This window comes from Varanus komodoensis, unplaced genomic scaffold (genome assembly GCF_004798865.1).
Source record: "Varanus komodoensis strain SLA01 unplaced genomic scaffold, ASM479886v1 scaffold4, whole genome shotgun sequence".
Lineage (NCBI taxonomy): Eukaryota > Metazoa > Chordata > Lepidosauria > Squamata > Varanidae > Varanus > Varanus komodoensis.
Window position 1 is genome coordinate 15,329,633 of NW_025335941.1, and position 14,404 is coordinate 15,344,036.

At 43.4% G+C, this 14,404-nt stretch overlaps 1 protein-coding gene across 18 annotated transcripts in view; it reads left to right on the plus strand.

Annotated features, from left to right (window-relative positions):
* SYNJ1 (synaptojanin 1) overlaps window positions 1-14,404 on the plus strand; it is a 71,156-nt gene that overhangs the window by 27,758 nt on the left and 28,994 nt on the right. For all 18 annotated transcript variants that reach the window (XR_006415810.1, XR_006415809.1, XM_044441384.1 and 15 more), the window contains 2 exons: window positions 10,994-11,185; window positions 11,285-11,369. Coding sequence is in view for 16 of the 18 variants with exons in the window: in XM_044441384.1 (XP_044297319.1) it covers window positions 10,994-11,185; window positions 11,285-11,369 (277 nt within the window). In the remaining 2 variants the exon portion in view is untranslated. The remainder of the gene's footprint in view (window positions 1-10,993; window positions 11,186-11,284; window positions 11,370-14,404) is intronic.

Consider the following 14,404-nt stretch of genomic DNA (forward strand, 5'->3'; position numbering starts at 1 on the left):
GCATCCTACCCTGTCTTCTACAAGCAAAATATGAAGTTGCCTTCACACTGAGTAAGACTACTAGTCTGTTTAGCTCAGTATTGTCGTTGTTTGCTGGCAGTGGCTCTCCAGTTTTTCTGAAAAGTGTTTCTACTCAAAGTGAGCTGCCTGAAACTAAATCTGGCACATTTACCAAATAAGACAGTTGCTTGGGAAATTGAGTGGTGGGTGGTTGGGAAAGGGTTGTATGCTAGTGGAGAGAGTGTCCATTCCTCTGTTCTTTGTCATGGCCTCTGTGCATCACACATATGGGTGCTGCGCCTGCGCAGTGCTTAGGCGGGAAGATTAAAAAGCTAATGGTTTTTGGCGGGAAAACTCCACTCCCCTCTCCCTTCGTGGTATAAATAGAGCGGAGTGTCCGCCATTTTGTTCAGTCTTCGCGACCGCTGTTCACTGTGCCTCGTGCCTGTTAATGTCCCTCATTAAGATCTTTGAGTCCTTACTGTCCGTTTTTTGCCTTTATCCCTTCTTTAAACTCTTATATTCTAAGTTTGTATATCCCTCTCTCTTTCTTCTATTCTAAAAAAACAAAAAAACCAAAAATATTATCTTACCCTCTATTCTATCATCTTTTCTTTTTCCGCGATGGCGCAGCGAGCAGCCTTCCGCAAATGCACGGAATGCAGATCCAAAATGTCGCCTATGGATCCGCATGATCTATGCCTTCTCTGCCTTGGCGAGGGGCATAGAACTGACAAGTGTGGCCATTGCTTGGCATTTACCAAGCAAGCGCGGAAGAACAGGGAGAACTGTCTCTGGAAGCTCCTCTGGGACCAAGCCTTGATGCAATCTGATCAACTGCTCTTACAGCCTGGTTCCTCTTCAGCCACACCTCCTCCGTGCTCTGTCTCAACTGTGAGAGCTTCTCCGAAGCGCCCCACTTTCACCGCTCCTCCGAAGCGCCCTTCGGCTGAAGGCGCTACTCCAGCGGAGACCCAGGTGCCGCCTTCTTCCCCAGCCAAGAAACAGGAGAAGCGCAAGTACATGGGTTCAGATAAGCCTTCTGCTCGTAAAGTTCCAAGGAAGGAGAAGGCAGATAAACCTGCTCGCAAAACCAAGAAACCCGATCGCCCCAAACACCAGGGCTTGGGTTCGTTGGGCTTCTTGGTACTGTCTGCTGCCACGGTACCGACCCCTTCGGGACCGGCCCTGCAACTCACTATGCAGGTGACACCGCCGGGATCCCCTAGGCTTATCATTTGGCCTGAGAGCATGCCGCTCCAACAAGTGGAGGAGCCACTTCGGGAGTCCATCTCTGATGGTGAGATTAGAGACTCCCCACCGAGGGAACGATCTCCGACTCAAATGCCCACAACTGAGCCACCTGCGGAGTCACCGTCGCCACCTAGGCGCCGCAGCTGCTCGTCGGAACACTGGGATGACGATTGGAGGATGCATGGATATGGTGCCTTCCCAGACTGGGGTGGTTATCAATCCTATCCATATTTCCCTTGGGATCGTGCGTCTCCATCGGTCCCGAGAGATTCGCCTTCGACGTCCAGGCATGTGGAGAGGGGATGTCCAACCTCCCCCGAAACATCGTCTTTGAGCGACCGTCCTCCTTATTATCCAGATTCGGACGAATCTGAGGTTGACTCTGCATCCCCAGATGTAGTAGTCGCCTTCCAAGGACCTGCTTCGCCCGATGAGCCACATGTCTCTTTTACGGAGCTCATGTCCCGCCTCGTCCGTTCCCTCGAAATTGAAGCGAGTCAACAGCCTGGCCCATCCACGGATCGGTTCTATGATGTCGTGAGGGGAGAACAGTCTGTGGCCATAGTCCTGCCGCTAATTACCACACTTCGGCAGGCTGTGGTCCAACCCTGGGATCAACTGGCCCAACCACAAGCCACCTCCCATAGGTATGAGGCCATTTACAGAGTTCGAGAGGATGACATCCCATTCTTGATTTGCCATCCGCGACTGAACTCCGTCGTCGAGTCCTCCCAGGGCAGGGAGTCCAGGGGACACACAGCCCCTTGCGACAAGGAAGGGAGGAAAATCAATATGCTCGCGCGCTGAGTCTATGCGGCCTCTGGACTCAGTGTGCACATATTGAATTATGAAGCAACACTGGCACGTTACCAGTATTTTATTACGCAGAAGCTGGATAACGTTGCTTCCTCCCTTCCAGACCGCCAAGCCGAACTTGCCAAGGTCTTCATCAAAGAAGTAATGCAGGTAGCAGTGCAACAGTTGTCTACTGCACGACATCACGTAGACACCAATTCGAGGGCTCTTGTGAATGCCATCTCACTGCACCGACACGCATGGCTCCGCAATTGCAATTTCCCTGATGAGATGAAACGGAGGATCGAGGAAATGTCATTTGACGGTACTGGATTGTTTCATCAAAAAACCAACTGCAAGCTAAAAGCGATACATGAATCGTGTATGACCGCATGCCGCATGGAGCTTCCTCAACAGAGGCGTAAGTGGCAATGGCCTCGTTCCTCCTACTGTCCACAATTCCACCCTCAGCAGCACTACCAGCAAAGGCAGCAACGGCGGAGACAACAGCCGCAGCAACGTTACTCCCAGGGCCGGCGGTGCTTCGACACCGATAAACGTCCTCGTTGACGGTCCGGGCGAACCATTCTCTCTCTTCCCACACCACCTTCCCCTCTCCCTTTTGGGGACCAGCTTCAGGGCCGACTCCCCATTTGGGAGCCCGTTACATCTGATAGGTGGGTGTTGTCTATCATTCAGTTCGGATATAGGATAGAATTCGATGTCGTCCCTCCACCGTGTCCGATTCGATTTACATTTTCTTCATCGGTACTGTGCAAAGAAGTCTCAGTTGCTTTGCAAGGGCATGATTCGACAACTATCCCACTCAGAGGGGTTGCACGAATTCTACTCCAGATACTTTACGGTCCCAAAAAGAGACGGTGGTCTTCGTCCGATTTTGGACTTACGAAATCTTAACAAATACATCAAACCGAAAAAGTTTCGGATGACCACTTTACAGAATATTTTTCCGTTACTGAAGAGAGAGGATTGGTTCGCCTCATTGAATTTGAAGGATGCCTATTTTCATATTGCTACCCATCCTTCGCATAGATGTTTCCTGCATTTTACTGTTGGGCTCGACTTTTCGAATATGCTGTGCTGCCCTTTGGCCTGGCCACCGCACCTCGAGTTTTTATGAAGTTTATGGCACCAATATGTGCACACTTACGGACATGAGGAGTGCAAATATACCCATACTTAGACGACTGGCTAATTGTTTCCCAAACTAAATAAGGTCTTCTGTCTGCAATACACGTGACCTGCGTCTTGCTCGATGATCTTGGACTATGTATTAACCACGAAAAATCATCCCTTATTCCCACGCAGGTCATCGACTTTATTGGGGCACGTCTCAACTCCATACGGGAAAGAGCTTTCCTCCCTCCGGACCGTCGAGCTACCTTATGTGCCCACATCCATCAAATCCAAACGCTTAGAACAGTTCCAGCTATATCCATTCAGAGACTATTGGGGCACATGGCTGCTGCAGTTGCCGTTGTCCCGTATGCCAGACTACATATGCGGGCCATGCAGCTGTTTTTCAACACTTCGTTTCGCCCACAGCGAGATTCTCCCAACAAACTGATCCAAATTCTGTCTGTGATACTCGACACTCTAACTTGGTGGACCATTCTGAGCAATCTGTCTGTCGGTGTCCCATTTCGAACACCTCATCCAATGAAGACCCTGTATACAGATGCATCGCTACTCGGATGGGGCGCAACATGTTCAGATCTTCGGGTCCAGGGGACTTGGAACCGACGGGAAGCAAGGAAGCACATCAACTTCCTCGAACTTCAGGCGATCTTCAACACCCTCAAGGCTTTCGACACTGTGCTATGCCGACAAGTCGTCCAAATTGCATCAGACAACATACCAGCTGTCTTCTACATCAACAAACAGGGCGGCACAACATTGCCAGCTTTAGCACGTCTCTTGATGGCCATTTGGGACTGGTGCATACCGAGGGACATTATGCTTCTAGCAGTCCACCTCGCAGGGACCGACAACACCGAAGCAGACAAGTTGAGCAGACATATGTCTACAATACACGAATGGGAGATGGACAGACAAATATGCCAGGACCTCTTCCATTTGTGGGACTATCTGGACTTGGACTTGTTTGCCACTTGCGACAACAGAGTGTGTGCCCTATACTGTTCCAGGGCGGGCATAGGATCGGGATCGATGGGAGATGCCCTTATGATCCCCTGGGACAACATAGCCTTTTATGCATTTCCTCCAATCCCACTTCTAATGAAAGTGGTAGTGAAAATATCTCAAGAGAATGCCACGGGAATAATAATAACTCCATGGTGGCCGAGACAACCGTGGTTCACCACCCTTCTACATCTATCCAAAGGAACGTTTCTTCGCCTCCCATCTATTCCAAAGCTATTAAAGCAGCAAAACGGAGCGGTCCGACATCCAGATCTGACTGCCTTGAGGTTGACGGCATGGCGGATCACTTGAGTCATTCCGCTGCGTCGGTACCGACGACATCCCAACCTCTAGCGGACTGTATTCACTGCACTGTACCAATGGCCCCTACGTCAGTTTCGACAGCAACCACTTCGCTACCGACGACTGTTGACCAAGAAATTCAGACGATTCTTACATCTGCTTTAAGACCGTCCACTCGTCGCTCTTATGCAGCTAAATGGAAGAGATTCTCTTCCTTTGCAGAATGCCATTCTTTTTCTCCTGGAATGGCCTCAATTGACAATATTTTGCAATTTCTCCTTGAACTCTATCACTTGGGACTGAAACCGTCATCCATTAAAGTTTACGTAGCCGCCATTTCACACTATCATGGTGCGGTTCAAGGGGTATCAGTTTTCTCTCAACCTCTGCTTCAACGTTTTCTTCGGGGGTTACAGAACTTATACCCTTCTATTTGCTCGGCTATGCCAACGTGGAGCCTTTCGGTCGTACTCCAAGCACTTATCAAACCTCCATTTGAGCCGCTGGTGACTGTCGACCTATGCCCGATGTCCTGGAAAACAGCTTTCCTCATAGCGGTGACATCAGCTCGGAGAGCGAGCAAACTTTCTGCTCTCCACATAGACCCTCCATATCTTAATTTCCATAAGGAAAAGGTCATTCTTCGTATGGACTCTTTGTTTCTTCCCAAAGTGGCTACACCATTCCACTTGTGTCAAGATATTGTTCTGCCAGCGTTCTATCCAGCGTCGAATCCAATAGAGCGGGCCCTACACACCCTTGATGTTCGCCGCTGCTTGGCTTTCTCTCGCTCCTGTACGGAATCCTTCCGTCGCACGAACAGACTCTTTGTTAAGTACTCCGAACATGACAAAGGACTGCCAGTCACACCTCAAGGGCTGTTGCACTGGATCACCCAGACTATTGTCTTGGCCTATCAACTATCAAAAATAGATTTACCTGTTACCCCGAGGGGTCACTCTACACGAGCTGTTGCGACTTTGTCCGCCTTTGCCGCAGGGGTTCCGCTTCAAGATATCTGTAAAGCTGCAATGTGGGCAGGGCCATGCACTTTCGCCAAGCACTATCGGCTTGATGTGTGTGCCAGGCCGGACTGCTCTTTTGGCAGGGCTGTTCTTTCGTCTGTTCTTCGCTGACGACACCTCCCTCCTCCGAGTTGGGTAAGCTTGCTAATCACCCATATGTGTGATGCACAGAGGCCACGATGAAGAAAGGCAGGTTGCTTACTTGTAACTGATGTTCTTCGAGTGGCCATCTGTGCAGTCACACAACCCATCCACCGGCCCCACTCGGTGTCCATGAGTAGATACTGCTTTTCGGTACCGTACTGTAATTTGCATCGGTACCCATGGTATATGCCGGTGAGTGGATATTGTTCTCGGTACCGTACTATAATTTGTATCGGTACTGTTGGGGTACAATGCTGTTTGTCATTAATTTTATTCTTAACCTGTAGAGGGCGAACTTTCAGTCTTCAAGACTGAACAAAATGGCGGACACTCCGCTCTATTTATACCACGAAGTGGGAGGGGAGCGGAGTTTTCCTGCCAAAAACCATTAGCTTTTTAATTTTCCAGCCTAGGCACTGCGCAGGCGCAGCACCCATATGTGTGACTGTACAGATGGCCGCTCAAAGAACATCAGTTACAGGTAAGCAACCTGCCTTTTCTTCCCATCCAATCAGTTCCAAGGGTGAACTTATCACAGATTGCTGGCCATGCATGGAGTCTGTAGATAAATTTTCCTGAATATATAACAACCATACCTGTGACAAGTACCTACATACACAAAAACACTTCTTTTTATTGAATATGCTTGAGTGTGTGATTCATGTATTTTATACAAAATAGTGTACTACAGCTTCAGTACCTAGGTTCCAAAGATATATGTACTTCATATACATACATAATTTGGATTACTATTCTACTAAATTGTTAAATGTATTTTCAGTAAGATTAGACAAAAGCAACAGCAGAGGTGGAGAGATAGCAGAAAAGGTATGCAGAGATCAGAAGGCCTTCTCTACAGTCTCTCTTAGTTTTTGAGCATTTAAGATACTTTTTCTTGGGTGGGGGGCTACTTTTAAAGTTGAAGTTTATCAAAAAGAACTAGCCTCAATGAAATGATAGTTATAAGTAAGCACATACATTTAGAAATAACCCCCAGTGTAACCTGTGGTCATGTTTGATTTTGTACTGCAGTATGTGTGGAATATGGCCCTCTCTGATTGCTAATACAAGTATATAAATACCCACTTGCCTCATTGCTTGTGGCATGTAAGGATCTCTTCTTGGCAACCAGTTACAGAATTCTTTGTAAAGCGTGGTTAACTGTACAGATGATAGACATAGGCATGTGTAAGCATGTGCAGATTGCCTGCTGATTGTTCAGAAGATATTAATTGGGCCTGTGGGTAACAATGGTATGGCAAGACACTCTGTTTTTACGATTACAGTCATATTCTTAAATTGTAGTTATAATACTGGTCATATCAACCAGGTTCATATAAATTGGGTCAAAAGACAGATGCCACATGATTAGGAGCACCAGTCCTCGCATGCGTATTTGCCCGGGACCCACAATTGTCAATGGTGTGAACTTGCCAGTTGTGTGTTCTGCCAGGAATTTTTTTTACTACTTCTTAAAAAAAGTAGACTACTTTGATATAAAGTTGCCAGGAGTTGTAAGCAATAACAGAGACCACACACAAATTTGGGTATCCAAAACTCTTGTACTGGAAGGTAGTTTTACTAGTTGTTTCTCCCTTTTAATAAAATCTTCAAGGTAATTTACAAATTTTTCATTGTTACCACCATAGGCATTTGATAATTGATATATAGCTTTGTTTTTAAAATGGAGTTAGTCAGCTCAGATTTTAAAGCATTGTGGATTTTCTCTGCTGTTTGGAGCAGAGAACACATCCTAGTGGTTTGGTTTGCTTTGCTTTGCTTTGCTTTGGTCTGCTTTGGTTTGGTTTGGTTTGGTCTGGTCTGGTCTGGTCTGGTCTGGTTTGGTTTGCTTTGGTTTGCTTTGGTTTGCTTTGGTTTGTTTGTTTGTTTGTTTGTTTGTTTGTTTGTTTGTTTTAAAATTACTTGTATAGTAGCAGTAGTGCTATGCATAATTGTATTTTGTATCAAATAGCTCTTCTAAGTAAACCCTTCCAACTCAGTACAAATGAATATATGATATTCAAAAAACATGCTTGAAGAAAATTATAATGACATTCTACTTTTAACAGCTGTCAGTATAACCTTTTAACTGTGGAAGTACCAGATGGTAACTTTATATAGCAAATGTTCATTCTTAATAGAAACCAACAATTTAAAGAGATCTGGGTGCCAGGTGAAGACCTTTTTATTTAAACGTCATTTTAATTGTTAACAATATTTGCTTATTTATCTGGCCAGGGCGACTTCTTTTATATTGTTTATTTATTTTATATTGTTAATTTTAATTTTATATTGTTATTTTTATATTTTATTGTGTTGTAAGCCGCCCCAATGCTTCGGCAAGGGGCGGCATAGAAATGTTTTAATAAATAAATAAATAAATAAATAAATAACTCTTTGAGAACAAAATCTGTCACTAGCTTAAGCAAGAAGACTTAACACTGAATCGTGTTCTTGGAGAAATACAGTAAACGGGATAATCCATTTTGGTCCTAGAGTTCATTTCAACTGCATCCCGGAGCTACAGCATTAAACCGTATTAGCTTATCCCTAAAACAGCTTGATTTTTAAAAGGACAGGCCTGTCTACAAAACAATTTTGTGTAATGATTTACCTGTAATAACCTTTGTAATTGTTGTTACCTTGTCTACATTCTCCAGTTCTCTGATACAAGGACTGATTTTAGAAACAAATTAAAAATTTTGGTAAGCAGGTCTGCAATTTCATATTTGGGTTTCTTTCAAACTCTCGGAAGGATACGATATGCTGGGTGATATGCTGGGTTTACAGTTTGTTGATAAAGCTGAGAATTTGGTCTTTTGTCCTTACTATCTGCCTTAATTCTTCAGCTTTCCCTCCAGAATATGTAAGTTCAAGAACAGGTTTCTGTTCTGCATCCTTTTCTGTGAATCCTCTGCAAAATCCTTATCCTCCTTTAATGCTCCTTTAATTATCATCGAATGCTCCAACAGCTTCTTTAGCTGGTTTCTTTCTTCTGATATTTTTTTTAAAAATCTTTATTGTTGGCCTTGATGTCATGTGTAACATACTTCTCAAAATGTTTCTTTGCTTCTCTTAGTAACTGCTTGTATCTCCCTTGTGCAAGCTTGCAGTCCCTTTTGTTTTTCTCATTTGAGGAAGACTTCCGTTTCTTGAAGGAAGCTTTCTTCTCTCAAATAGCTTCCCTGACTATGCTGGTGACTTACTGGACTTTGTGATACTTTTCTTCACATGTAGTATACACATTATCTGTGCCTCTATTATTGTGTTTCTGCATTGTCTCAAAGCACATCAAAGGGAATTAACTTTCTTGACTCTTCTTTTTTTCAGTTCCCTCATTTTTGACAAGTTTCCTCTTTTGAAGTCAAACGTAAATGTGCACAGCCTCTTTAGCAATCTTTCACCTAACTGTGTATTAAATCTGCTAGTACTGTAGTCATTGTTTCCTATCAGATCAACCACATACACCTTATACTATGTCCTAGGAAACACCACCTAGGATTAATTCCATGATTGCCACCCTTCTGGTTGATTCTGTGGCCAACTGCTCTAGGGCACAGTTATTTAGGGTATCAAGAAATGTAACCCGTGTCATAACTGGAACATATATTTATCCAGTCATTGTGGGGGTAATTGACGTTACCCAGTATCACAGTACTGTCTTTGTTAAAGGCTTCCCTGATTTCATTCCTCATCTCAAGTTGACCCTGAGAATTCTGGTCTGAAGGAAAATAGCATCCTGCTAAATTAGTTTTGGAGCTAGTAATTTTTACTTACAGTGCTTCTGTAGAGGAGGAGTGACACTTTAGACCATCAAGTCTGCTGGATTCTACGCCCTCGTCAATGTACAGAGCAACACCTTTTTCAGTATGTCCTGCCCTGTTCATCCTTTCAGTTGATATCCAGAGCTGACTATGTTCTATTGGTATCTCCACTGTACCAGATTTCTGTAATGCTAATTATATCTAGCTTTTTTAAAGACTCTGGCTTTCCTATTTTGGCTCTGAGGCTTCTACTACTTGCACAGAAACACTTAAAAGCAGTATCCTTCTCCACACATGTGCAACTTATATTCTGGCACTTTGTCCTCTCCAACTGGTTATCATATCTCACCACGTAGCTTATTTCTTCCCCTCCTACATCTGGGCAATTATCAACCTTTTCTTTTTCATCCCCTAAGAATCATTTAACCCAGGCCAGATGGTTCCTAGCTCCTGTTGGCTTTCCCCCAGGGAAAGCTTTCAGTTTGAAAACTTGTTCTGCCAGCCTTGTAATGTTATGCAACAGCAGTCTGGCTCGATTCTGGTTCAAGTGGATACAGGCCTGGCCAGTCCCAAAATGTTACCCAATGCCTAACAATGCTGTAATTCTCCTCTCAACCCCACTGTCTCGTTCATGCTTTGATATTCCTCAACTGGTCCTGCACGTGGAACTGGTAGTATTTCAGAGAAATCCACCTTAGAGGTTGTTGATTTCAACCTTGTACCTGACAACCTAAATTTGGCATCCAGGACCTCATAACTACATTTCTTCACATCGTTGGAACCAACATGAACCACAGCCACTGACTCTATTCCCACACTATCCACAGGTCTATCTAGATGGCATGTGATATCTTCAACTTTTGCACCAGGTCTACAACCCCATTGCAGACCCAACTATCTATTTATCTGATTAGTGAATCTTCCAGTACCATAAACCTCCACCCCCTGGAGGCACATCTTGGTGCAAGAGAATACATGTTTGCCACGTTTTCTTTCAAGGAACTCAAGCTGGCTTTCAGAATTCTCCTTCTCCCCTCAATCTTAGCCTCAGAACAACAACTGATAATGAGTTTGTTCATCTGAAAAACCTAGGGGATTTTTAAAATTATATTTCTTTATTTTATTGGGAGAGGGTGGTGGACTTTTAGTTGTTACTTATACTGTATACCTCCTGACTAGGAGAGGAGAGGGCAGAGTTCTGTGCCCTAGCCTCCTCCATCTGTTGCTGAACTCACCTGGTTACATAACTTGCTTGTAGGCTGACTTCTTGTCATGGGCTCTTTGTGTACAAAAATGCTTAAACCTTCTAGTTTAGGATTCCAGCTTAAATATTTATGGAGAACTTGGTCTCAGATAACAGGGGGAAATATTATTTGAAATATAATTGAGCCATGCTAATTGAGTAGTATATTTGCATTCTTATTTTGTTCAGTAGATGTTAATGCTCAAAGCTAGGGAATAGTACCTGTGGCTTGCAAACCCATGACTTTTATTTACCAAAAAAAAACCTCCCTGTGTAAACAAATGAATTTTAATGTTTTCTAGCATCAGCAAAAATACTGAAGAGCATGTGCGAGAATTTTTATAAGTATTCAAAGCCAAAGAAAATTCGCATTTGTGTTGGAACCTGGAATGTCAATGGTGGAAAACAGTTTCGAAGTATTGCCTTTAGAAACCAAACTCTCACTGATTGGCTTTTAGATGCACCAAAAGTTGCTGGCATCAGTGAATTCCAAGGTGTGAGCTGTTACAATATTATCAGTTTTGCATGAATTCTTAGAAGTTTTGATTCTTTTTCTTAAAATAATTAACAACATGATTCTATATTAATTTCAGATCAAAGAAGCAAGCCAATTGACATCTTTGCTATAGGATTTGAAGAAATGGTTGAGCTTAATGCAGGAAACATTGTGAGTGCAAGGTAAATGCCATTTGCTGAATAAAATACAAGCAAGCTAAGCAGATTTTGTCAAATTTCAAGGGTTTGAGAAAATGTATTGCTTTACTAAATTCAAAACCTACTCCTCATATGCTAATAATTGTCACTTGTGTCTAAAGAATTATAGAATTATAGCTATGCATGCACAGTAGTGTTTATCTTTTGGTCCCTTAATAGCAGCCCATTTTTTAAAAAAAATACAAACTGGTTTTTAAAGAGGGTGCGATGTCAAAGCAGTCTACAGTATAACAAATACTATTCTGAGGAAAACATTGAAGTCATTTAGTACGTTCTTGTGATGGCACCAAAATAGTAAATTAAGTCAGAAAAATGTATAGCTGTCTTAGAATACCAGAAAAGGCTATTTATCCAAATTTAAAGTAGGCTTTAGGACATACCACCCTGTTTTTCCAGTCCAAGACTCACATGGTGTGGGTTCTCATAACATGAGTAACTAGCCATTATGGATTGTCATGTCATCCAAATGTAGATTGTTTCCTACAAGGTGGCTTGATTCTTGGGAGCAAGCTACCCTGTCAAGTAGGTGTGTATTCTGGGGGTTGTTTGATCATTGATAAGTTGTTTTGTTCTCCAAACCTAGGAAAGCAATTTCTTCAGGAGGTTGTAGGGACTGTCATTGAGCCACTTGGCGAAAGCAGCAAAACTCCCCCCCGCCCCCGCCCCCCCGCCACCATGCTCTTTACAACCTTACCATTGCCACTGCCAGCCTTTCCACCAATGTCCAAGTCTCACCTTGGAGAGTGACTGTCACTGGCTTGCCATACTTTTTGCCTCTTATAAATGCATTCTTTTTGGGAGGTGCTCTTTGACAAGTGCACTCTTACAGTAGTCCAGTATGTGTAGTCTTGCCTCATCAATTTCTCGGTACAATTCAGCTGTTAAATTGAATAGAGAAGTAGAGTAGGCAGCATACATGGAAATGGATAAGATTGTATAAAGACCAATTTGGGCATAGTTGCAGTTCTCATTGCTGAGTTGGCAGTTGAGAAGCACTGATAAGTGTGGGGAAGCTGTAAAGGAAAGTGCACCAAAACTGTGTGAGTACACAGTATTTCCCACTTACCAATGCAATTCTCTTGATTTCAAGTGTTTCACTTTTTCAGTGGCTACCATTTCAACACTTATGTGAGTCTGCAGTGGTCCAGAAAGGGGAAATCCTTGCTCCTGCCCCATTTTATAGTTCTTTCTTTGCATTTACTGCTGTGCTTACTGAGATTACCTGACAGTAGGGATGTGTGAGTAATCTGTTTTGGGGATGGAAAGCTGTCAGATTCCTGGAGCTTGGCTCCTCAGACTCTGGTCTGCTTTGAAATGATCATGAGTCTGAGTTCCTGGTGAGTACCCCAAGAATCAAGCCCTGCATGCTGCACAAGCAATGTCCCTCTTCCATATGTGCAGCAATGTTTGTTTGTGCTTTTGCACATGAAGCAGAAGGTTATTTGCATGGCGCTTGACAGGAATGGAGCTCTGCATGTCCACTGAGCAAGTCGCATCCCTCTTCCACACCATGTGGAGCTGACTTTGTGCTGCTGCACATGATCCAGAAGAAGATTGCTGCTTGTACAACCTTCATTCCATGAGCATTTGTGGATTTCCTCTTGGCTTGTCTCACTTTCCAAGAAAGAGCTGACATAATAGGAAGTCCATGAATGCAAGAGGAATGGATTCCATAGAACTTTGATGCATCCCAGCCTGACAGTACTTTAGAAAAAAACAAATAAACAAGCCTGAGAAGGCAATTGGATGGAATGAATGGAGTCCAGGGAAGGATCGGTGCAAGTGCCACTGCTGTGGGTGCCTCACTTGCTCTGTTCTATCACTTGTAAGTTTTTTTAAAAAATACCATCAGAAATATTTGCACAGTTTTTGGACTGGAAAATGTAAGCAGATTTCATGGCTGGGAAGTAAATGGAGGGGGAAATTGTGCTGATGTTAGGGCAGGCCAGTAAAGGAGGGGAGTTATTTGAACACTTGCACTAAGGAAGCAGTTACTGCAACTGCTCAATTTTACTCTCCATTTAATTCCCAGCCCTTAAATTGGCATGATTTTCCTCTTCTTTTCTTTCCCACTCATTAAATTGTCATGTATCTCTGCAGTTGTTTTAGAACTGTAAGGGAAGCACAGTACAGCAGTACCCCCATATCCACTGGTTCAATTTTCACTTCACCACAATTGACCTTGGTCCAAAAGAGATGTCCTCAAGTGCTGAAGAGAACACATAAAGTACCAAGGAGAAGTCATAAAGTGCTTTCTTTAAGTGAAAATTCTTGATTTAATAGGGAAAGGAAAAAGATGCTGAGGTTGCTAGAATGTATGGTAAGAACAATTCTATCCATAAAATTGTGAAAAAGAAATGCATATGTACAGTATATGGTGTTCACTATTATCCATGGTTTCAGGCATCCACTGTGGGGGCTTGGAACCTATCCCTGTGGATATGGGGGCCCTGCTGTATTTTGAAAAGGAGCCACAAAAATGGGAAAGTTAATATCTTCCATTTCTAGTCTAGCTGGAGAGTCAGGGAAGTGTTGAAATGATGGAAGAGACACAGTCCACCATTTAAAATCAGGAGGGTTACATTGCTAAATAGAAGATACTGTGTCCCACCTACATATAGTTTGGTTACCTCTTCTTTTGTTGTCACCTTCACCTTAACAGTGCTTTTCAATTGACAACTCTGCAATTGGACTATGTCCAAAGAGAAGTTGCAGTTGTGCCTTATCAGTTTCCATGCATGTTACCTCCAGCTCACTGCTCCCTTTGAGAGGTGAAACATAGAAAGAAATTGATATATATGACAGCCATAAAAGTGCACTTTTGAAAGAGTGACAAAAAGATGGTAATAATAAAAAATTATGATCACAACTGTGCAGTGTTCTGGAGCTGAAAACAATTAAAATGCAGCCCCAATTATGCAGTTTTAAAACTTCCAAAAAGTTTTTTAAAAAAAGCAGAAGCAGCAAATAGAAGGGACTAGCAATTGGATCAGAGAAGG